Below are 24,419 nucleotides of genomic sequence, written 5' to 3' on the forward strand. Positions count from 1 at the left end.
TGATGCAAGGCCTACCATGAAACCACAGCATTAGGATCTTCCTTGTGGAAATTTCACATATACCAAAATTACACTCTGATTTTTTATTTTAACAGTTGCCAAATTCTGTTCTAATATATACATATACTGACCTTTGCCACAAGCCCCTGGATGATTATCAAGGGAAGGAATTTGGCTTTCACATTTTATTTTTTAAACAAGAAAGGTAAAGACAGAAAATAACACAAAATACATTTCTTGTCACCATTGATCTATAGATTACAAATATACATAGTTTCCTTCCAGAGGAAGAAATACTAAAGTATTTTGCTCATATCAAATGAACTTTCAAAAAGAGAAAAAATTAACAATAATTAAAAAAAAATCAGCTCCTCCCTCTCTACCACAACAATCACTCTTGTTTTGTTGTTTTTTTTTTTTTTTGGAAAAAAAAAAAAAAAAAAAAAAAAAGATTGCATTCATTTAATTTCCACAATGTCTACCGAGGAAGAAAAACTTATCTGATTAATGACCTGAGTTATTTTCATGGTTTTCAAACTGCATGTAATCTTGATGATCACCATCTACCAGAGACCTACACCTAGCAAGGCGCATGAAAACAAACACCGGTAGGTCTTTCAAAACAAACAACAAAGCAAAATTCAATAATCTATTGCAAGAATTACGTCAAAAGTGGGCTGTGAGTGTCTTCAGGGAACTGGTCAGACAAAGTGGAAGTGGAAGCTCTGCTGTTTCTGGCAGCTGAGTTATCTATTGTTATTGAACCATAGACTAGTTTGGGTTGGAAGAGACTTTCAAGGGTCATCTGGTCTAACCCCCCCTGCAATGAGCAGGGACAACTTCAACTAGATCAGGTTGCTCAGAGCCCCATCCAACCTGGTCTTAAATGTTTCCAGGGATGGGAAAAAAATGAAAGTGCATATTTTGTGTATGCGTGTTTTCTTTACCGTCTTTTGTGATTACAGTGTGATTACAGTCTCTGAGGTAAGACAGAGAACAGACGAGTATAGAAGACACAGCTGGCCTTTAGAGCAGCTAAGCAACGTTACATTTCCAAGCCTATAGTGGTTAATGAGGCAAAGAGCTGCTGCTTGTCCTTCTCCAGTGGGATAGCCTCTCTGAAACGTTCTTCTCTTGAGGAATCAGATAGCTTACAGGTTCAGCCAAAGAAGGTTTTCCTTTTCCAAATGGGACCAGGTGGTGCTCGTTGGTTTGTTGACGGCAGCAAACCTAGGCTGATCTCCTTCCTACCTCTGGCCATTACACAAAGGGGACTGGGTCCATAAGTAAGTCCATCAGAACCCCCTGCACCATGCACAGACCTCTGTCCAGTGTAAAATCCATCTTTTCAAAAGTGAAAAAATAGCTATCAACTTTTAGGCAGGCCTGAAACCTGAGCAGAATTGGACATTATATGCTCAGTGGTGGTGTGGGAAACCTTACTGATAACTTTCTGCTCTGTCATACAATATCCCATATAACTCCTTTCCATGCAAATGAATGTCTCATGAAGATACCATAATCGTATACTCAGCAACAATAAGGAGGTTAGGTTTTGTTGTGAGAAAACTCCTCAGTGATTGGACACAGCTTCCCAGAGGATGGCAAGGAAGGGAATGCAGCTGGTAAAAACACCGGGGTTTTCATAAGGGCATCCAGAGCTCCTCAGATTTTTTGCTTCTGCCTGACCATTTGTGAAGACTTAACACAGAGATAACAGGTACTATTAAACTGATGAAAAGTGGGGGTAATGGGAGAATAAAAGGAATGAAGGAAACCGTAGGGATGGAGGAGGGCCTAATTAGATGTTTTAATATCTCAGTTAGTTTAGTTCCTCCACACCCCTTTCCTCTTTACTTTTTTTTTTTCTTTTTTTTTTTTTTCTTTTTTTAAATAAATTGTGCAGATGAACATGGGAGAAGTTCATGCTACTTGCTGGAAGCAATAAAGGTAAATTTCCGTGGCCCATGGATTCCACAGACCTTTGAGTGTCCCGCCTCATCCATCATGGGCTAACTCATGGAACCTAACCGTTCCGTGGCAAGACTCAGTAGCCCTTAGAAACTGATGGCATGTCCTCAGGTATTTTCCACGACAGTGAGTGACACGTTGATTCCATCAGCTTCTTCCTCACATGATGCCCAAGTGCCTCAGGTGCAGCCTTGTGATTTCCAAGGATCCTCTTTGATATTTTCAGACATCAAACTGCTGTCTCCAGATCCTCGTGGGAAACCATTTGGTAGTTTTGTCGACTGTCCAGGTAGGCAGCTAGATCTGGGTCACCAGCTTGCTGAGCCCTGTCACGAGGGGTTTTACCCTATAATAAAGAAATACAAAGAGAAAGTCTTGTGCTACATATTTAGAAGAACAGATGAAAACACAACACAGAGAAATCACTACAAGAAGGATAGAAGCTAGTCTGGGGAATTAACAACAGTTTGTACAACAAATAAGTAAAGTCAAGTGTTTCTATCTTTAAACTAAAGATTTTCAAATTCCTTGTGTGGTTTAGGACAAATCATGCAGATCTGCAAGGACATGCTATTTGATACATCACACAGAAGTGCTCACATGCTGGAAGGAACAGATTGCAGATAGGACTGCAATCCCTATGTGAATGAATATGATGCACAATACTCTAGCTAACACTTGAAAAGTGCACTTCACAGACTACACACTTTGCTTAGGATGTGCAGAGAGAGATGCATGGCATTGAGGAGTTCAACATGTCTCATTCTGTCTCAAGTAGAAATCATTTTTCGGTGTATCGATTTGCTACTCTGTTATCTGATCTACCTTACGAGCACTGTTAAATTGATGCACAAGTCTTGATCCTAAACTATGGAAAAATATTGGAATGTTATTGTATCTACAGAAAAACACTCCAGCTCTTTGGATTTCTCTGCAGATGAAGATAAACAAGGCAGAAGCCACTTGTCTGGGTTTCAGCTGTTGCAGAAATTATCTTTTGCAGTGTACAGTACTCTTATCTGAAAAAGAGATGATCTCTCTCCTTCTTACAGGCTACCCCATACAGCATAACATGGTAGGAATTGGTTTTAATTGTCTTGCTGCAGCAAAGGTGCTTCTGATTCTGGAACTCAGAGATCTCAGCTGCTGACCACAGGATGTTTATGTTCAGAAATGCCAGAGGGGCAATTTCTGGACCATGTTCCCAAATGATCAGATTGTTGTGTTGACAGAATATTCCTAGGGTTTAATTTTGCCCAGACATCTTTCTCAGCCAAGTGTACACTGAGAGAGGGTTGTGGTGTCACATCAGTGAGCATAGGGGTGAGGGCAAAAGAAAATGATTAGCCACAATAATGAAGCCTCACAGATGCTATACAATCACAAACCAAGGCTCCCCTAGGTGGTCCTTGCCCACGGGCCTCTCTTTTGACCACACAGGAGAAGGATGCTGCTGTGCCATGGAGGTGCCTCATTCACATCCAATGCACTGAATAGTTTGAGGCCAGGCTCTTACTATGATGAAGATGACCCACATTGAGGACTGAAGTGTCTTGTACTTGTTTAAATCAATACAGTTTTCTAAATAAAAATGGCTCTTGGCACACATGAGGAAGCCTCAATCATACACACAGCAGGGACGGATGCTGCTCAGTCTCACTTGGCTACAGTATTTTATAACTGGTTGACAGAGCTGGGTTACCTTGGAGTCTGTCTTTCTCAGAGAGGCTCCCGCATCCACCAGGAGCTGGCAGATGGCTCGATGGCGCTGGCAGGCTGCCTTATGTAATGCTGTCTCACCCCTAGACCAAAGTACAGAAACCAGCAGTGAGACACATCACACCAATGTACATTTATGAAGTATGAGGTGCAGAGGACAGACAGAGAAGGATGCTGTATTTCTGCGAGGTTCCCGCTTGCTGGCAGAGGCAGACTTGTGCACTCTCTCCCTTAGCATCTACATCCTTTGACTCGGTAGGAAAGCCTGCAATGCACAAATAGCAGACGAAGAACTTCTGAGGGGTGGCAAAAGAAACATGCACAGGTTTTATGTATTCAAAGGACCGATCACCACATTCCCATCCAACCACCAGTTCTGCTGACTGCTGAAAAAATCAAACTATCCACCTTTTTATTTCATAGCAAGCAAAGGAGAAATAGTGTTTGTTTTTTTCCTTTATTTCTTTCCTCAACTTCATTCTGGGATGCACCATAGAAAAATCCTACCCATTAAAGCCATGACTGGTGCACTTGCTGCCCTAGTTCCACCACCCTGCTCTCTTGTACATATGAGAGCAAGGGCTGTGTTTTTTTTTTTTACACTGCTGGCCTGGTTAGCTACTGGGGAAGCCTAAACACATGCTTTTCAAAAAAGAAGGCTGTGTAGTGGGAACAGATTTATTGCAAAGCTCTTCACTCAGACTGGGTTTACGTGTAACAGGATTCTGAGATGAACTGGAGTAACAAGGTTAAAGAAATCTATCTAGATTAACCTAATAAGAGGAGGAAAGTATGCTTTGAGTGGGTTGAAAAGGTATCCTTAATACTAGTGTCCAACAAATGGGGCCATTACATAACTTCCAAAATAATGACAAGAAAGACATAGTAGGACAAACCTTGCACCTACCTACCCAGAAAGTGAGAGGGCGTAAAGGAATTTCAACCTCAGTCCACAGCAGAACAAGTTGAAATATTAATAGGCACCCTTGTAATTAATCTGACTGTGCTGCATGAGAACTAGATTCAGAATGGGACACTATCTGATTTCCCCCGAGGATCAAAAGAGAAATTCATGCTATCAGTTAGGGCTTGAACCTTCTCTTTTAAGAGTTAGTGGTAGAAGGACCTTTGTAAAGGGAAGCCCTCATAGCTGTGTTCACTTACACTTTATTTATGTGTGCTGTGCTATGCTCCTGGATGAAGAGAAATGTGCAGTCCATCCAGACCCATCACCTCCACACTGCACACATGCACTTTATGCAGAACCTTTTTTGTGCTCTCCATTAGCAGAGGAGGGCACTATTGGATGAGGAATGGTAAGTTTAACCCCCGAGAGAAAGGCTACTTTTACTTCCCATATATTCCATATACTTCTCAGGATTACTTGTACATCCCTTATGTACTCCTTGTGACATCTTGATTATATAACAAGACACAGAGAAATTGGTAATTGGAAAGTAAAGTCTCTTTTATGTAAAAACAGAGGTGATCATGGTTCTAACTACTTCAGATAAATCTTCAACTGCACAGGTTGTGGCCACTTGGGACAGATAAGGCAAAGCACACTGACAGAACCAAGAAGTGACTGAAGGAAAGGTGTAGAATAAGAAAAGTAATTTCCTGATTTTTGGAATTTACCCTTCAGGTTGCTTCCTCAATAACTGGATTCTGGAAACATCATAGCACAATACAAGACTTGTATTCCTCTAGAAAGGTTAAGGCTGCATGGGCAGTAATAGAGAGAAAGTGCTTTTTAAAGTTCAAGAAACATTTGCTTTAGTCCAAAAAGCCACATATGAGGTCGTTGGTGTTTGGGTTTTGGAGGATTTTCATTTACTTTTTGACCTTGAAGACGTGCCATTTTACAGGTTCTTTTATTTGAAAGTTTGCACTTGAAAAATAAGAGAGGGCTGCTAGGCTAATGCTCATAATGTGAAGGACAGAGTAAATCATACTTACGTTTCACTGTCTGTCATATCCAGTAACTCAGATGGACCTGCAAAAGACAGTCAAGGTATGTTATATAGCATTTGTCTGCATGACTAAGGTGTACAACTACCAAGAGAAGATTCTTGGTACAAATATGTAAAAGAAGTCAACTTAAAGCTCAATTTGCAGAAATATGTCCAATTTCCAGGTAATATTTGTTTGTTTGAGCCCTTGCACTAGCAAAGTTCTGAATGCACAGTCACTGCTGGAGTGTCAGCACCAGGGAGCAGCTGCCTCTAAATTATACTGGCAATAAATATTCATGGAGTTTATTTTCTTACTCTTCACCTTGCTCAATTAAGTGGTTCATGGAAGTACAGTGAATTGAAAATCCTGATATACTGGAAACCCTGATATATTGCACGTTAAAATCTATTGTTAGTACTAGAGGGAAAATGTCATTAGGAAGTTGAAATTAGCCAAATTCCATCCTGAATGACATCCCTGTGCTACTCCATTTAACAGCATTATATAGAATGTAGATCAGGGTGGAATATTCCCAGCGGTCTTTATATTGATATGCAAATCCTGTACACTACTGGTTAGCAATGATCAGGAAAGTAAGATTAAGAAAAACACAAAAGATTTTTGTTAAGTGGGAAAAAATAATGCATTTATGCTAATGTTCTTTTGTCCTTGGTATTCACTACAGGCAGATGTTTATAGCAGCAAATTCCATTACTGAATTACAGGCTAAGATCTGGATAGCATTTGAAATGAGAAAAACTTTTCCCTTTGCAGTCTGGCTTCTTCTTCTTCTCTCTACTGCTCTGGAGCATACTGCCAGATGGTATGGGGCAGTAAGCAAGGGGAACAGTGGAACTTTACAGGAATTTTCCTTCCTGTGCATGAATATTTCTCTTCAGCACACTTTGACTTTGAAATTCAAGAGTTCTCAAGAGCTTACCACAAATCTCACCTGCAACTGAGGAATTTCACACTGCTTGCTTACAAAGGCCTACATACAACCTCGCTACACTCCTTTCACTCTTAGTGTACGTCAAAATGTATTAGAGCAGCCTGTCTCTCCCTCACTGCTTCTATTAATACAACATATTCATGCAGTATCATTGGGGACAGCTGGCTGCCTTGACTCCTGGAGATGCAGGTAGCTCCTTCACTTCATCATCTGTCATCATGAGGAAGGGGTGGTCAAAAAAGTACTCTGCTGAGTCCCCAGTGCACAGGGCATTACGTACCTATCATAGCAGTTCTCCAGACTCATTAGCCACTATCAATATTTAAAGCACAGCACCCTGACTCTACCACCACGCGTTCTCATCTCTGCATTTGGTAGCTATGTGTTCACTCTTCCATATCAAAATGAAGAATCATTCATAACCCTGAGCCCCGACAAGCATGAAGAAGGATACAGGGTGCTAAGCAGCGCCTCTTGTTGAGAGGAAAGATAATGCCTGAGCAACTAAAAACAAAATAAAACACAGATGAAGAAAAGGACTCCTTTACATCTCCCAGGAAAAAATAATGTTCTCTCAAAAATAGAGGCAATTCCCCATGGTATGCTGCAGTGCTGTGTCCCAGGGACAGGCAACCAGGAATGGTCTGCAGTGTGTTAGAAAAGACACCACTAAGCAAACTATTATTTCTGTTCATGGATGGGACAAAGTAGATTGTGATGCAAAGGTGAAGGGTGACTAGGTGAACAGGGGGACTAGGTTGGCAGCATAGGTTGGCATAGAAGTACTTTGAAGTACTTAGAAGTTGTAAGTGGGCAAGAATGAAAAAAGGTGTTAAAACATTAGGAGGAAGGATGGAGAGAAGTTAGAAGAATATCACCTGAGAGGGAGGAGAAGCTGGAGCAGAAGTCTGTAGAGGTGGAAAGACAAGGGTGAAGGAAAACTGGTCTGGAGCAGGAAGAAACAGCAAGGTTGGAACAGAGAAGCTGAGGACTGAGCGGGCAGCCTGTGAGCACAGACCTTAGGAGGTGCCAGGTACATCCTACCTGTGTGAAAAGGTTGCTCTCCTGGATGCTGTCCCAAATAAAGCATTTAACAGGAGTGCCCCGACTCTGTCTCAGTCATACAGAAGGGGCAGATACTGGGACTAATTAATTAGCAGCACAATGTGGTACAAGGATTAATTTGTTTCATTCTTTCTGACTTACCTCCGAAGCTGGAATGTCCTAGCTCACACACAGCCTGAGCTGTGCCCTTTACTTCTTTATTTTATTTTCAGCTGTACTTCTCTTAAACCATCTCACGCCCTCCTCCTAATTCCCTTTCCCCTCCTTTTTGGACCTCATTTTTACATCAGTCTCCCTGGCGCTGCCAACCGACCATTCCAAATCCCCCTCTGCCCTGGGACAAAAGCTGCACAGATGTGGAAAGGGCTGGCACTGGGAAAGCTAACGGCACTGTCATCCTGACCCAGCGGGGAGGCGGCTGTTTTACTCTGGGACAAGAGGCAGAGAAAGAAAAGGGGACCAAGGCGCAGAGAGAGAGAGGACAAAATAACCCAATAGAAATCCGGAAGGGAAATGCATGAGTGAGATTTCTATCAAGGAAAACAGCAGGGGGGGAAATAAAAACAAAAGATAGAAATGTGTGGAGAGGTGGAGGGAGGGAAAAAAATAAAAACAAAAAAAAGAAAGAGAAAGAGAGTGAGCAACTTGGGGACTAAAGAATGGCAGGATGGGGCAGGGGGGAAGAAGTTTGCATGAAAGGAGCTGAAAAGCATGACACACTGAGAAGAAGCCCAGCTGAGATCACTCTCCTTCCTTAACATCTCCAATAGACTGTCTGTGTAGAATTATTAACTTTTTTCCTTTTCTCCTTCTGCCCCCTTTCACTCCACCAAAGCCCTTCTCTAGTTTCTCAGGAGGCAAAGCAGTCTGAGCTCGGGATGGGAGGAGAGAAGGGAAGGCAACACTCGAAAGCAGCTGCCTTTTAGCTGAGCTCACTACAACATAAAAGAGAGACTAAATGACCATATTTCAGAGGCATTTCCAAAATATACAGCCCCATGCAGTCCAAAAGTCCCCTGGGCCACAGCACACCCTGCCCTCTCCAATGGATATGGTTACAGCTGCCCACAGGAGACCCACAGCTATTAACCCCTGCCAGTCCTTTGCCCTGTCACCTCTTCATACAACTGGGGAAGAAGGGTATTTGCTTTAAGCAGTGTTGTTGGACATTATCAGCATTTCTGAGTGTCTATCTGTCAAAACCACCTTTGTTACATAACTTGATTGAGGTTGTTTTCTGGGGGACAAAATTGGATTTGGTTCCTTACCTTCAACGAAGGAATATTTTTAAAATAATAGTAATCTGCAAAGTCAGAACTATTTCAAGCCTTCTACCAACTGCACACTCCTCATTTTTACCTGATATGAAGATTAACAGTGTCTGGTTTTTATTGCTAGTGTCTTTTAGCTCAGAATTTCCACAGTAACATAGAGGGCAGATGGGCTATGGGAGCATGCCTTTCATAGTATCTGCCTCTCAGCCATGTTGATCTAAAATTTAGTAAACTTAAACATTAAAATAGACTATTTTGTACCTTGCACCTTCTAGAAAAACTAATCTGTTTTCTGCTTAGGTCCTTCACAAATGTCCACTACCATAAAACATTCTGCAAATCTAGACATACTAGCAAACATCAGGCAAATTCACCGTCCTTCAGTGTTGATTTCTGATGACTATTCAAACCCAGTCCCTGACATATGTCTCTGTAATGGCAAAATTCACTTGCTAAAGCCTTCTTTGTAACTCTTGAATCTGTTCAGGATGCAAATCCAAACTCACTGATGGCTCTTCACTGTTGACTTGCAGTGCTGAGAGTAATGAAAGCATTCTCCTCTTACCTGAGGATGCTGTCTAACGGAGCAAGGACATTGAGGTTTGAGGTCACAGAAATGTTCAGAATAGGATGATTTACTGACTGACTGTTCCACCAGAACTTCCCACTACAAACTCCTAAGTCAACTGTAAAAATTAAAGTCAACTGTTTAAAATTAAAATACCCTAGATGAATAGTCTACAGAATTCTTGTCTGTTTTTTGAGCCTCTATAGAAAAGAAGAAGACATGGAGAAGGCAAATCTTGGAATGTCTTGTAGAATGGTTATAAATTATAAATAGTTCAGAATGGTCAGATAAAGACTCCAAGCCAAGTTTGATTCCAAATACAGATGATAATTTAGGAGATCCTTTTTCTAACAGAGCTTCTTAAACCCTCCCTAATCCTGTTTGTGTTAACCAAGTAAACAGTTAACTGTTCTCTAATGTTCATGCATTATGGGTGTGAGAGAGTTGCTGACTGCAGCACTAAGCAGATGTGGTTCTGATACCTACTGAGTTTGACCCTCAGTTTCAAGCTAAGTGTTCCTTTGCCTAACTACAGACAGATCTTAAAAGGTGACCCTCCTACTACAAGCAGAAGACCCCTAATTTAGGAAGGCAGTCTTGAACAACAGATAGGTCTGTGTACCTGCCCTTCCTGCCCAGGGGACAGAGAGAAACTGTTTTGCAGGAACAGGAGCCAGCACAACTGTTCCTGCAGCAGTAAGCTGCTGCCATCCTAATACCTACTACATTGGTGCTTTAGCTGCTATTCCAGGCTCATGCTAGTCCACTGCCAAGTATCTGGCAATACTGCACAGCAGTCTCCTTGTGTGACTCACCTCTGCTTTTTCTGATTTAAGAAGGGTTATTTTTCTCCCCTTAACATCTGAGATCATTCTGCTCAAGATCACAGAATAACCGCTCACATTAACGTCCCCTGAATGTTTGCAGAAAGCATAAAGCCGTCTCCACAAGAACAGTCACCACATCACGACATCATTCTCTCTCTTCCATAATCCCAGTGCTCTGGGCAGGGGGGCATTTGTCACCCCAGTATCATGTTCAATTCAGCCCAGTAGTTTCACACTAGGCAGTTAAAATTCCTGGTATGGTGGGGTTTGTCTTGTTTTGTTGTTTTTTAAAGATAATCAGAAGGTTTTCCCTGTGTGATTAATAACAGGTTCTCTGTGCTGTGTGCTGGAGGGTATTTTGCAGTGAAGCTCTTATTAACTACCTCCAGTCATGTATGGGAAGCAGACAAACTACAGAGGAAGTATGGCTGGGCAGATGTAATTGCTAGAACAGGAATAAAACCCATTTTAATCAAGGGTGGATATCAGCAGAAATGAGAAACTAGATACAGGGAAAGCGCCTTAGATATTAGTAGCATTGGACTGGTTCTTATACACTAATTATTGTTGAGAAGACGCCAGAGAATGCAGCAGAAAAACAAGGACATTATGATGATGATTCAGCAAGAGAGCTCATTTGTGACTGAGAAGTGCCCAGGGTAGAAATGAGTTTCATTAATTGCTTGGTGAGAGAAGAGAGGAGGCCCCTATTAGAGCATTGTCCCATGCACTCTCTAATCCCCAGAGAATGTTAAATAAACAATGCATTTGGAGAAGCCCAGAGGACATATGTCTGGAAAGCTGCAAAAGCTTCCTGCCATCCTTGGGGATAAAGCAGGGAGAGAGGAGCTGAGCTGACATTTGATCAACCTTCTGGTTTGTCTTTGTCTAGCAGTCGATAATCCCTCACATTTCTCTATTCAAGTCAAAAATTCCTTACTCACATCCTTAGCAGCTTAAATGATCTCATGTTAAACCTTCACCAAAGGAATGGTGACTGAGTCAGATTGTGACTAAGTTAAGGTATATGTGTCTAAGAAAAACAATGGAGAGGCAGCCATGACAGTGAATTGGCACAGGTCATGTTCAGTGTAAGAGACCAGAGGCAGTAAGAAAATGAAGCGAAAGTACGTCTATCTACAGAATTCAGAGACACATATATGCACTGTGACTAATGAGATAATAAGTTAAACAGGAGGGAGATTTAGCACTGGTAAGGCTTGTTACAACTGGTAAGAAAACTAGCCAGTATTTGAATATAAGGGCAACTGCACTTAGCTACCCATATGTAGGTGTCTACACATAAAAGAGTAAAAGAACAGTTCAGACCCCCTCAGTCAGATATTTGGGGCAGAGTTCAGCTGTCCACACACAGATATTTTGTGCCATTCAGTATGCCTACAGGCAAGCCTTGGGATGTGTTTGGAATGACAGGGATGCTTTCTTGGACTCCACCTACCAGTCCAGTATGGGTCTCCTACAGGCCTTATATGTTATCCTGTTGATCTATGCAGATGTCCTGGATGTCCAATGGCAAAAGACATTAGATAGTTATGTTCAGCTAAACAAATGAAGTGCATAGGTAACTGTCAGTTGAATCACTTGCTGGGCTCCAATGACTACCTTGACTAGGTCTCCCTTGAGCTAGTCATGCTAGAAGTCTGTTGCTATTAAAGATACTCTCCTCACTTCAATCTGCCACTGAAAGAGGACAGGTCTCCTCTAGTACCTCTGTCATACATGAGCAGATGAACCGAGTCACAGATCTCTGTTGACAATGCAGGAACTTAGATCCACAGATTACCTGACACCTATATGTAAATGCTTAAAATTAAGAGTCAAGCTTGAGCTAAATCCCTCCCCAATTAACACAAGTGTTAACAGATGGATTAACACTTTTTCCTTTGAGTTGTGCTTTTTTCTTCTCCCTGTACAGTTTCAGCTGTAACTTTCAAGCATTAGTTAATACTTATTCCAATTGCCAGAGGCAGTCTCTGTGTTTAGTGCTAACACTACTGCTGAAATAATGTAGCTGATTTTGACATCTGGAAGTCCAAATAGTCATTGATATTCTGAAGAGGGATCAGAGGAGAGTTACAAGAATGTTTAAACGACTAGAAAACATTTCCTACAATGCAGAAGGCTGATCACTGGGACTTCAGCTCTGTGTGCAGAGCAGTGACAATATTACTGTACCACTCTCCAGCAACCAGTGAATAAGATTACAGTAGTTCAACAGGTAGACACTACTAAATGTGACTGCTTCAAATGTATTTACACACACCAACTGCTGTATAGCTTGTGGAAGCATGCCTGCAATCCTGTTACTGACAAAGATAAAAAGAGTTAAAAGGAAAAAAGGGAAATGGCATGATCATAACCTATGAATGTAAAATGGAAATCACAATTTTTTGTTGTTGTGTGGTCTTAACTTTAACAGAAACAGGGAAGGAAAGTGAGACAAATCCAGACTAGAAATAAATGCACAGGTTCTTAACCAGTGTGTTATTAAATACTGAAATAATACCAATGGTTGGATGGGCTCTCCATCACTGTAAATGTGCTCTAATGGAAAAATGAATTTGTTCAGAGGATTCCGATGCCAGAGGTTCTAACTAGAGCATCACACTGCTTCTTCACAGCCACACAAATGATGCAACTTTGAAAACACCCGTCCTCTTCAAAAGCCACTTTGCCTTTATCTGGAGCCATCACTCATTGCTACCACATTCCTCGCATCCTGCTCACACATACTATAGGTGGACATTTTGTTGAGGGTGACCACAGATGAGTGAGGGCGCTTCCAGATGCACAGCGTGGTTTTACCTAACTGACACGTGGCTGAAGTACAGTTCTCTGTGGCTTTGCCCCGTGTGACTCACCATGCTCCAGGATGTATTTCACAATCTCGCCATGCCCAGTCTTGGCAGCATGGTGCAGCAAGGAGCAGTGATCAGGTCCTCGAATTAACAAATTGGCTCCTTTTTTACAGCATTCTATGAACTGGAAAAAAACAAAACAAAACAAAAACAAAATAAAACACCACAGAGGGATAAGATGGGAGGAGCAGAAAAACAAATATGTAGGAAAATTATTTATTTATTTTCATGGGAGGTCAGTACAATAATGGAATAAAATTAAATAAAATATTACTTTAAAGCCAGCTCTTAGGTCCCAATGAAAACATATCTGAAACTAGAACTATTGACAATTGTATGGTTTAAGAAGAGCAGTTCATATTTCCTAAACAATGAGACATTGCAACTCTACTGGTGATTAATTATTACTTGCTAGCAATGTTTGCAAACCACTTCTGGTGAAATTGTTGGGATACTTTAAAGTATATGTAGTTGATGGAAATTTTTTTGCTTCTCTACTGAAAATTCCAATTTTTCCTTAGCACAGGAGATAAACACTTTCTGACTAAACCAGAAAACTCCAAAACTCCACAAGGAGGTGGGATTCAGCTACCCCAGATCTCCCTTCTCACTCTCTGTCCTCTGCCTGGGGCTGGTGGATGGGGAAGCCCTACTTGGGATAAGAACAGGCCAGAAATGGCATTGGCCAGGTGTCAGAAATGCTGTAAACTCTGGTTGGGGGGAGCCTGCAGTGCAGATCACTGCAGAAAAGAAGGAGACGATTGTGACAGCAGGGCATAATTTATGATGTGGTACATCTGAAGAAGGGCAAGAAGTTTCCCTGTCAAAACAAACTCAGGCAAAAAGTTTTCAAGAAGGGGAAAGGGGACAGTATTTTTGACTGCTGGTTGAAGGGCCGCTCCCTAGATGCTGCAGCCACAAGCACAGGGGCAGAGGTATAGAAGGGGCATCTGCAAGCAAAGAGTTGACCTAACAGTACTGTCATGTTTACAAATGGCTCCAAGCTGGTTTCTTGCAGATAAAACTGGAATCATTAATCACAGTCCTCATTCAAATTTGAGGGCGCGTTTCCAAATCCTGACTTGGCTACTGAAAAACACAGTCTGAATAACTGTCAGACATGGAACTTAATACTTTAGGCACAAAACATTCTTGCATGGGTGCCTTTTCCTCCCAATAACTAACAATATCAATGCAGCACATGCTTTGAGACTTCCATCAAATGATAAAACAACAAGCTGAGATTTGTTCTACCTGGTCTGGTAGTTGCCTAAGTAGAAGTTAAGAAGTCTCTAGCAAATCTAGGCCCTTGGCTACCAACCTTGCTGCAGTAAAAGATCCTTATTGTGGAAAAGGCTGTGTCAGAACTACCCTGCTGTTCAGTGTTGCATTTGCCAGTATAGTAATTTCCTTCTTATTAGCTGACACATTGCTCTGTGCAGTACGCTATGAATCCTGGGCTGAAAGGTGCCGTATAACACCAGATCCTATTCACTTCAATTTCACATCTCACCTGACTGATGTGTTCCCCTAATATTCAAGTTTTCCTGGAAAGACTGTAAAATGGCACTTGTCAGCAGTCCCTCCACAGCAGTCTGTCTATGTTTTGAGCAGAGGTGTGATAAAATTTACAGTATATCAGACCTGCAAAAAGCAGTGAAAAAGTGGACACTCAGTGCTCTGTACTTACCTTCAGCAGATCACCAGCTATGACTGCCTGTAAAAGTGCTGCAAAAGACAAACAGAAAGCTAAGGTTAGGCTGAAAGCATTATGCATGGAGCCTCACAGCTGAGAACATAGCCCACAGTATGTGCAAGCTAAGAGCAATGCCTCAATCCATTTTCATTCTCATATATTATCAAAACCAATGCAAACCCCGCACTGGCAAGCAGATAGAAGACTACCCATGTTGCAAAAATGCTGTAGGGACATCAAGTAAGCATTTTTAATACTGCCCTGGAACTGCATGCCTCTCCTATGTGAATTTTTTGCCTTGAGACACTTCAGGGACTTTTCAACAGTGTCCACAGGGTGGGCCCAAGTCTCTAGCACCTGGGCTGTCCCTGGAGACATCAATGTCAAATGCAGGAAGCCTGAAAGCATCCTTAGACCTCTGACACTTTATTCATATTAACAGTGGAGTGGTCAGACAGTCTCAAAAACATAGAAAGTCTCAAGTTGCAGATGATTAGGTGGCCAAATAGAAATTTCTTGATAATTATTTGTATTACAAAAACATTTCAACATGCCAGTGGACAGCAAGTCCCCTGACTTTGGCAGGCAGGGTCAAACAGAGAGAAGGAGCCAGTCCCCACCTTTTTAGCCTTTATAATTTAACCAGACACAGAAGGAAAGGGAGGCAAAGAGAGGCAAAGTGAACAAAGGCTCACAGCAAGGCAGGACAGAGCTGTGTACAGAGCCAGGGGCTGCCCACTACCCACTACTGCCTGCCCTGTGCCTGTTGAAAAGAAGGAAGGAAGGCAAAAGCTTGGGACTCTGTATTGCCCTATGTATAGTCTGCATTCAGCTGAAAACACCATGGTGGCAAATAACCACAAGCATGAGAAATTGTTTCAAATCTACTGCTATGCAGCTATTTCCTCCTTTTTTTTCCGTGTTCTGCCTATCATTATATATATATATATATATATATATATATATATATAAAATTATGAATAGTCTTTCTAGGAAAGCACTTACTTGGTTTACATCTTAGAAAGCATTATACATCTGCCTCAGTTCATACTTCTTCAAGAACGCCTAAGCCCATTTCTATCTTCGAGTCTAGGTAGCACAATCAAGTTAAGCATTTGTTCAGGTGCCATTCTTGATAAAGATGCCAAAAGCTCACATAGAGAGGAACAAGGGGGGAAGAAAACTATAGTATAGCCTTGCCTCTGAAAAGTAACACACAGGAAACTGCACAGTGTGAATTCCATGAGGAGCTTGTTACAGCTTCAGAAATGACAGCACGTCCAAGCTAAACACTGCAGAAGAGGAAGAGCATGCAAAGCTGACTCAACAAATGTGCCTTTCTTTGAAAACACCTGGGACTGTGCATGGCTTTTTGGTCTTGGCAATGCCCCATTCCCTGGCCACGCAGCAGCAGGAAAAGCAAAATCCCAGTCCAGCTAAGTTCTAACTTGGGAAAGTAGTAGCAGCAATTTCTGGTAGCATTAGATTTAGGGCAGCTTTATAGCGACCATCAATTAAACTAAATTCCTGCAAAGCCTCCTGACATCTGTGTGAGTGAGTGAACACAGATTTGAAGAATGGAAAAAGACAAACACCAGCAGGTAAGTGCTAGAACTGGAAAAAATAAACATATATGTTTGTTTTGTTTTGTTTTGTTTTCCCTGATAGTTCTAATACTGGCTCAGCCTAAATTAATAGCAGAGCAGAATTTAACCCTTGTGTCATTAATTTCATCTTTTTTTCTTTTTTCACCAATCTGGTCTCACTGCCACATTTACTCAATAGGCTACCGCAGTCTGGAGTTGTATAAATGCTTTGCTCTCCTCACACATGCAAAAATCAAATGAACTGGTGACACCAGCTTTTCAATGCCTTCTACATCCAGTATTTTAAGAAATGGCTTCCCTAAAGTTACTTCCTAAGAGGCAGAGACACATTATCTTACACAAACCATGCTTACAATTACAGTTTGAGAGAAGCCAGAAGAGAGATCTGGAAAACTATGAAGTGAAAAGAAAAACCTGGCAAGACATGAAAAATCTTCTGCCTTGAGTATCTATAGCCAGACGTTGGTCTGGTGATAAGGCTATTAGGATAAAGCAGTTTTAACACATTCAACATAATTAGACCAGTCTTTTCCTCTCTTTCCTAAGTCTCCAATCCAGCAAAGCATTTAGGCAGGTGCTTAGCTTTGAGCTAATCACATTCTTTTCACCAAGTCTACCTGCACACTTAAGTCCTTGGCTAGAGTAGAACTTATTGCATAAATGAATATATTTTAGATCGAAACCAGCTGGCATGACAAGCAGGTTAAACTACAGTAAAATAATTCAGTGCTGTAAGACAGAATGCTAGAAAACTTAGAAGCTATTGAACTAGAAATGGAGAAAGGTTCCTTAGATCGAGGAACACATTTACAGCAACATATGAATATTGCATAGCACACTAACCCCATAAACCCAAATGAGACTGCTGGGCATATTGAGGATGGGAGTGAAGATGGCGAAAATCACCCAGTTAAAGACATGGTAAAACAAGCAAGCAGATGGCATTGACAAGAGAGAGTAGACTGAGAAATTGGACAAAAATGTTGTTAACATGCAATGCCAGGCTACCTTAAAATTAAAACCTTAAAGTGGGAATGGTTTTATTTCTTCTGATCAACACTGCACCACTGGTGCAATATCTAACATACAAACAATTGTTTTATCGTATCATAAAATACCTTCAGGTCTTAAAGATGCCTCAAAAATTACTTGATTTAATAAATATTTAAATCAAGTCATTATTTTCTCAACTTCTCCTAAGACAAGCATCTATCATGACTAATAAAAAAGTTTTATTACCTTTTTCATTTATTTAGCAAGCAGATTTATTGCTGATGAAAGGAGACAGCTTGACAAGACTGGAGACTGAAGTGCTTTGTCCGTGTAACGAGGAAGCCCTCAGTCTGCTGTGGTGGTAGACTCCCCAGGCTGCCTTCTCAGACCAGCTCAACCCTCTCTACCAGTACACCCCTGTGGACAGACCTTGCTCCAACCCTATTCTATCACTGACCTCCCTGATGAAACTGCCAGCAAATGTCTCAGTCGCTGCCCAGGGAGATGGATCTTGATGGAAACAATTACCTGCTAGGATATGGACAGCCAGAAAGACAGACTAGGTATGTAACAGCTGCTAGACATTAGCAACTTTTAGTTTGCAGTGGGTGAATTTTGAGATGAGGTTCTAACCACCCCTGTGAGCCAAGTTATGAAAGAAATCAAAACAAACACACACACACACACACACACACACACACACACAAAAAAAAAACAAAAAAAAACACACACAGGAAAAAAAGAGAACAACAAAAAAAACAACAAAAATATCCCTCCACACACTTGACTTATAGATTAAATATTGAACAGTTACAAGTGGATAATGCACTAACAGAAAAAGCCATGTTAAAAAGGCTGCTAATTGAATTCTGATAACACTGCTTGAGATACAGGGAACACACCTACTAGTGCATGCACACAAGCCGAAAACAATACTTTTCCTGTGGCATGTGCCATTTGTTCTTTCTGTGTTAGTGCCCGCTGTTTCTATTGGAAACAGCTATTTTTATTTCATACTCTAAAAACATATGTTAATGTCACTGAATTATGATAACCATTTTTGTTTCCCAGCCACAAAATTAACCTACTAAATCACAATTGCTCTTTGGTTCTGCATGTGAAGTCAGCAGCATTAAAACATCACTGCAAAATTAACCATTAAACACTGCGAAATAGATAATGAGTGGGGTATTTGTACCCCAGTAACTTCAGAGGCTGCAAGATGCCTAGGAGGTCTCACAGGGCTGCCTGGATGGCCAGAAGGGAAAAGAACTCTCCATAAAAAGCAACATGGGGTGCCTGCAATAGTTCTTGTTGTACATCTCCCTCCATGGACTACAAAATTTCTTAGGAAAATGACCTCCAAATTGCAGTACCCAAAATAGGAGCTAAACTAAGACAGAGAGGGGATTCTTCAGAATGGCACAACGCTGGGAGACATGTCTGATCACCTGTGAGAAAGACAACCAAACAAAGGCAAAATTGGGGGTCTTCTTTTTAAGGGTTTCCAAAGTCTGTTACTCCTGGGATGAGGCAATGGTCATGATCTCCAAAATTTTGGGAGCTCTTTGTATAACATACAGGTGCAGCATGAGATCACCTTAAAAATGTAAGGGCTAACAAAGACAGACCCACAACTGCAACACATCAAAAGAAAACAGCAGGAGGGAGACAGAAGTCATCGCCACTATCTTACTCATTTCAGAAGCAATGAAAATTCTCAGAAACATCTTGGTTAAGGAAAACCTCAACCAACAACTATCCCTTCCCATCTGCCCTACAGGAAAACTCCTTCTTGATCCCAGAACTGCTGATCAGCTTAATACCAAGGATATAAGCAGTGCTCAGCGCCAGGTTATTACGATGTCAGAATTTTGCTGCTCAAAACACTTTCAGAAAGAACATATATAAATCTTATAAATCCTTGTAGGTAACACCTCAAGATTACAAGGTTCTTTGTTTAAAGTAGGTTGATATAGAAGACAGTAAGTAAGTTAGTTAAATAATCATTAGTGAGTTAATGAGGGGAGTTGACTTTCACTGAAAAGAGTCTCAAGGAAGAGTACAGCTCTGCATTCTGCCACTGTCAGTGGTACGGGAGTAATATGTCTTTTTACATGAGTAAAAGTTATTCATAAATTATAAATATCTTCCAGATTTCACTGGTCAGATTGCATACCTTATCTGACCCTTTCTGTGCCATATTTGTGCCCACTACTGCTATACAAACTAAGCCACAATGAATGCTGATAAAAATCTATGGCTATTTTGAAGCTTTCACCATCTCCAAGCAATTCTTTAGCAAGGGTCTAAGAATCATCACTGGAGGGAGCAGAATTATTTAAAACTATGTTTTACAGTCCCACACAAAGGAGGACTCATGTCCGTTATTAAAATGCAGCCGGTCTGAGATCTATGAATGAAATGCAGTGTGAGAGCAAAGTAATATTTGCAATAATACATCTTACCATGGGTTAAAAACCACTAGGTTAACAATGCATCTGATCAGTGTATGATAACATTTAAGCACATGGGAAATTATGGCATAAATCAACTACTTTAACTCCAACAGAACTAGGGCTCATAAAATCTTTAGCTCTTGCAAAAGACACAATAAGACAACCGATGATCTGAAGTTATCAGAACTTTGTAGGAGCCTCATTTATCAGGTAGCGCCTGCAACTCTCCAGCACCTTCTAAGACAGAGTTACTGCATCGCTTCAGTATTTGGAATTGATATGTCATTCACATTTTAGTGCTGGATGTTTCTTACTGGTTAGGGGCAGCTAATAAAAAAAAAATGAGACATTAGAGCCTTGTTGTGGAGCCCCCAGAATTTGAGCCTTAGTGTCCACCACCACCACCTCCTGATAGGTTTGCTCAGGAGAACTCTTAAGGAACACCTTATGAATTACTGCCTTGCTCAAACCTTGTTGGGCTGATAATGAAGAAACTGCGGCAGAAGGTGAAGAAACTGCAGCAGAAGGTGACATCATCACATTTCTTGAGAGTTATTAAACTTAACTTGGCCTATCATTATCTTCCAGAACATTTCCAGCTCTTTATTGCTGTTGTAGACTTTGTGAAATTCATAGAGTCAGAAATTTAAAATAATTACTGCTTTACACATTGAGAATTTAGAAGATGACCCTGACTAGAAGAGTGCTTTTACACAGCTGGAGTCTTCTGAGCTGTTAAAGATCAGCATTATAAAAATGATAAGAAAACCTCATTTAAGCCCTTGTTCTTAATTTTCCACTAGTTTTATAGAAGTCAATAATAACTTATATTTCAATAACTAAAAAGCTACACTCTCAAGTGTGAAGTCCATATAGATTATCATTCAGAGATACATTATTTTCTCTGTAAACAACAACTTGCTTGTAAGAGCTTTGCACAATCCAGTGAAGATCCAATTTAATATGAAAAGCTAGTAGTAATATAACTTACCCAGAAATATACAGAATTAACATTTTTCTACTCTAGCCATGACCTTCAACTTTGGCTTGCCAATTAAAGGGGTGGAGGGCACCATACAGAATTGTTTTGTGGACTACTTCCCTTCCAAGATGACTACAAAAGACAAGAATCTAAGATATAGAACAGCACATACATTTGAGTTTTTTGAAGGGTCTGCCAGTCGCATAGAAAAGTTTTAGGGATCCCTGGTGAAGAAAGTTTTCACATCTCTGAATCTGAGCTTTTACAAACCCTTTATCTCTTCCCAATGTTTAATCTCCTTTTAAAGTTACAGAAAAAAATCTCTTTAAAATACGTATGCCAAACCATCTGCATAACTGAGAAATTAAATTACAAAATTAATAACAAGTCATTGCAATGACTGTGAGCTTACAGGACTTTGATCTACAGACAATCTTAAATCTTACCGAAGCTGATGATGCTTAAACATTTCTCCTTGAAGCTAAGCTGAGTGGAAGGAGCAATTAAATGTTTCTTCATATATTTTATGCACCTGTAAGTACTGCAAACAGCTACTGAAAACCATGAAAAAGAGTAAATGGATGTTAAGCCTTGCAGGTTGATGAGTCTCCTAGATGCTGGCAAAAAAAGCCCAGAAATAAATGGTTAAATCTTTGTGTGAGTATAGGAGAGGCAAAGACTAGCAAAAATAAAAGCGTCAAAAGCAAAACGTCCACTATACAGACTTGCTTGAACTTCTGCACAATGAGATCTCTTCTGTGTTCCCTGAAAAAGGATTTCACATCAAACAGCTTTCTGACTCTTACAACCAAATTTTCCTCTTGATAGAGCAGGGCAAATGTCCCTGAATATAAGTTAACTAGTTGGACCAAAACAGCTGCACCAGGCCCCTATACAGGACACTCACACCCTTTGGAGCCTGTTATTATAATAGTGTACAACTTATGCCAAGATAAGGAGACAAATATTTGGTCCTATCATAACCATCAGGACTGAATTTTTCCTTACAGCTTTGCACAGGAAAAGCTGTTGTCAGGAAAAAAATGTCAATTTCCATGAGAATACCATGTAAATACAGCCAGTGTTCTGATGGGGAATTTGTCTGATCATAAAGCTTAGAAGTGCTTTTTGGTGGTAAAACTCTTGGTTATATCTGTGTTGGCTGTTAACCTCCATCTTGCTCTTATGCTGATTTTTACCTCCACACTGACCTAAGGCTGACATATATTAAATAAAATATTTCTTCCACCAAACAGAAGAATGTTTTCGCATGATTTTTAAACTTTGGTGCTAGAACATCTTCAACAAAAAGATGGCTAGCAGACCAGAAGAATCAGTGTCACATGCCAATGTTCAAGAAACAGGCTGCATTATAACTAAACAAGGGGCATTTTAATGGGGAGCTTGATTGCCTGTAAGACTGAAGAGACATCAATTTATAAACACAATTATAGCTTAAAACAAACAAACAAACAAACAAATGCAAATAAACAACAGAAAAAAAAAAAAAAACCTCTATTTTAGAAATCCAGCCCTGTATGTCAGCAACACCTCTTTCTTGTCTAACATCTGCCATGAGAAAGGACATGCTCACAGTCTACATCTGAAGCAGCTTGCTGGTGTGGGAATGGGGAAAGGTCCCTGGATGTGCTCGAGGAATTCTACCTCAGCCTCAAACCTGCATAAGAGCCGTGATGGAAACATGACAGCAAAAATACATGCACTTCAGAGGCTTCCTGCTTACAACATAGTATCTCTTGTACTGGCTAAAGCAAAGACCCATTGATTTTTAAAATTTTCAAAAATGTATCTGTTTGCTGCCACTACCTACTGTCCTAAAGAAACAGGTGATAAACAAGATTTCCCCACAGGATTTCAGCTTTGCAAAAGGCTTAGGTTTCTTACAGAACCTGGGAGCAATGGCATCAGTCTAGGGAGCTCAAGACAGCAGCACTGTGAGGCACCACTTCCATGAAAGAAAACCAGATAAAGAGCCTGAGAGCTCAAAATGCTCCCAAGAGACCAAGAAAACTGACAGTGCAGCAACCTGCTGCAACCAAACGCTCAAAAGCACATCAGCTGAACAGCAGCCAGACGCAGAGATCTGATGACTATTCAGCAAGGGGAATATTATGAAGGCCTCAGCATCTCGAGCTAATCCATCTGTACAGGAGAATGTGTGCACGAGCACACGTTCTCCTGTGGTTTGAGAGACACTTTGAAATGCTCTAGCTATGCCTCAATAACATCTATTTCTAGTATTGCACACAGAGGTAGAAAACCATTCTAAAGATGTGTGGGTTGTCCTTTAGTTTCAAAAGCACTGTATCCCACGCAGATTCAAATGAGAGCACTGACACAATTTTAACTTCATCTGTTGCCTAACTTGGGAATAAGACAAAAATTTTAACATGCAAAAAAATCATCCATTACTCAAGTGGTTATAAATATGCATTACAAACATTTTCCTTTTAAGAATTTTAGATTCAAACAACACACACCATCAAACCACTGTTTAGAGAGGGGGAAAAAGGAAAAAAAAAAAAAAAAGAGTATAAATAACAACACAGGCTTGCTGGAGGGAAAGAAAGGCTAAATTCTCACTTACACAGAAGTCCCTTCATACAACTCTAGAAGGATAAAGAGGATTTCAAGCAGATGTAAATTACACTCAAGCTGCCTTTAAGGCCCATTTTGCACTGCCAGATTAGTTTAAAGATATTTGATGCCAATTAGAGTCCACTCTGAATTGTTTATGTGGCACTGGTGCTGAGCTGAGAGTGCAGTTTACAGTTAGGAGTGGAAGTATTCAGACTCTAATGATGAACTTTTCCTCCAAGATCATTTAACTCAGTTTTACAAAAGGCAGGGGTGACCATGGAGAAAATGGACGGACTTTGTAAATGGTCCAAAAACCCAAAGAACAGTTGCAGATAAACTAAGTACCATCTGGCAGATATTGCCACTTTTTTTCTTTCCTTTTCCCTTCCACCATTTTCATTTTTAAGGCAAGACAGGGACAACTAATGTCATTTTTAGGAGTGATCTGGTGGAGGAAAATGTCTCTGATCAAGCAAGAACACAAGGCAGGGAAGACTTAGGCTCACTAATGCAGCCACTTTATCAATAGAGTGTCATCAGATTGGCAGGAAGAGAATTCTAGGTAAAATAATTAAGGAATTATTTACTTTTTATTTAAAAATAAAAAGGACAGGAAAAAAAAAAAAAAGGGCATCTTTGGCTACATTGTTTCTCCCCCTTCCCCGATTTGGCGGACCATTTCTATCACAGGCACTCCTGACACCCCCTTCAGGTTTTTGCCTGCAGTGCTTTCGCCTGGCAACATCTAAATAACTCTTCCTCAACAAGCTGGTGCTTCACAGTAGCACAAAATAATCTGAAAGTAAGTTCAAGCATCTATTTGCTGGCCAGTCTTTGGCGGGTAAAGCAAATTGTTTTCTTGCTTTACTT

General features: G+C 40.7%; 1 protein-coding gene across 3 annotated transcripts in view; it reads right to left on the reverse strand.

The window, feature by feature from the left end:
• Positions 1-433: 433 nt before the first annotated feature.
• The window catches only part of DGKI (diacylglycerol kinase iota), a gene marked incomplete at its 5' end in the record, with an annotated part of 215,395 nt that continues 191,409 nt past the window's right edge, over positions 434-24,419 (reverse strand). For all 3 annotated transcript variants that reach the window (XM_082064302.1, XM_082064301.1, XM_082064303.1), the window contains 5 exons: positions 434-2,317; positions 3,674-3,773; positions 5,650-5,686; positions 13,215-13,335; positions 14,902-14,939. In XM_082064302.1, the coding sequence (XP_081920428.1) occupies positions 2,201-2,317; positions 3,674-3,773; positions 5,650-5,686; positions 13,215-13,335; positions 14,902-14,939 (413 nt within the window). In that variant the 3' untranslated portion in view covers positions 434-2,200. The remainder of the gene's footprint in view (positions 2,318-3,673; positions 3,774-5,649; positions 5,687-13,214; positions 13,336-14,901; positions 14,940-24,419) is intronic.

This window comes from Streptopelia decaocto, assembly GCF_964273445.1.
Source record: "Streptopelia decaocto genome assembly, chromosome: 1".
In the NCBI taxonomy this organism is placed as follows: Eukaryota; Metazoa; Chordata; class Aves; order Columbiformes; family Columbidae; genus Streptopelia; species Streptopelia decaocto.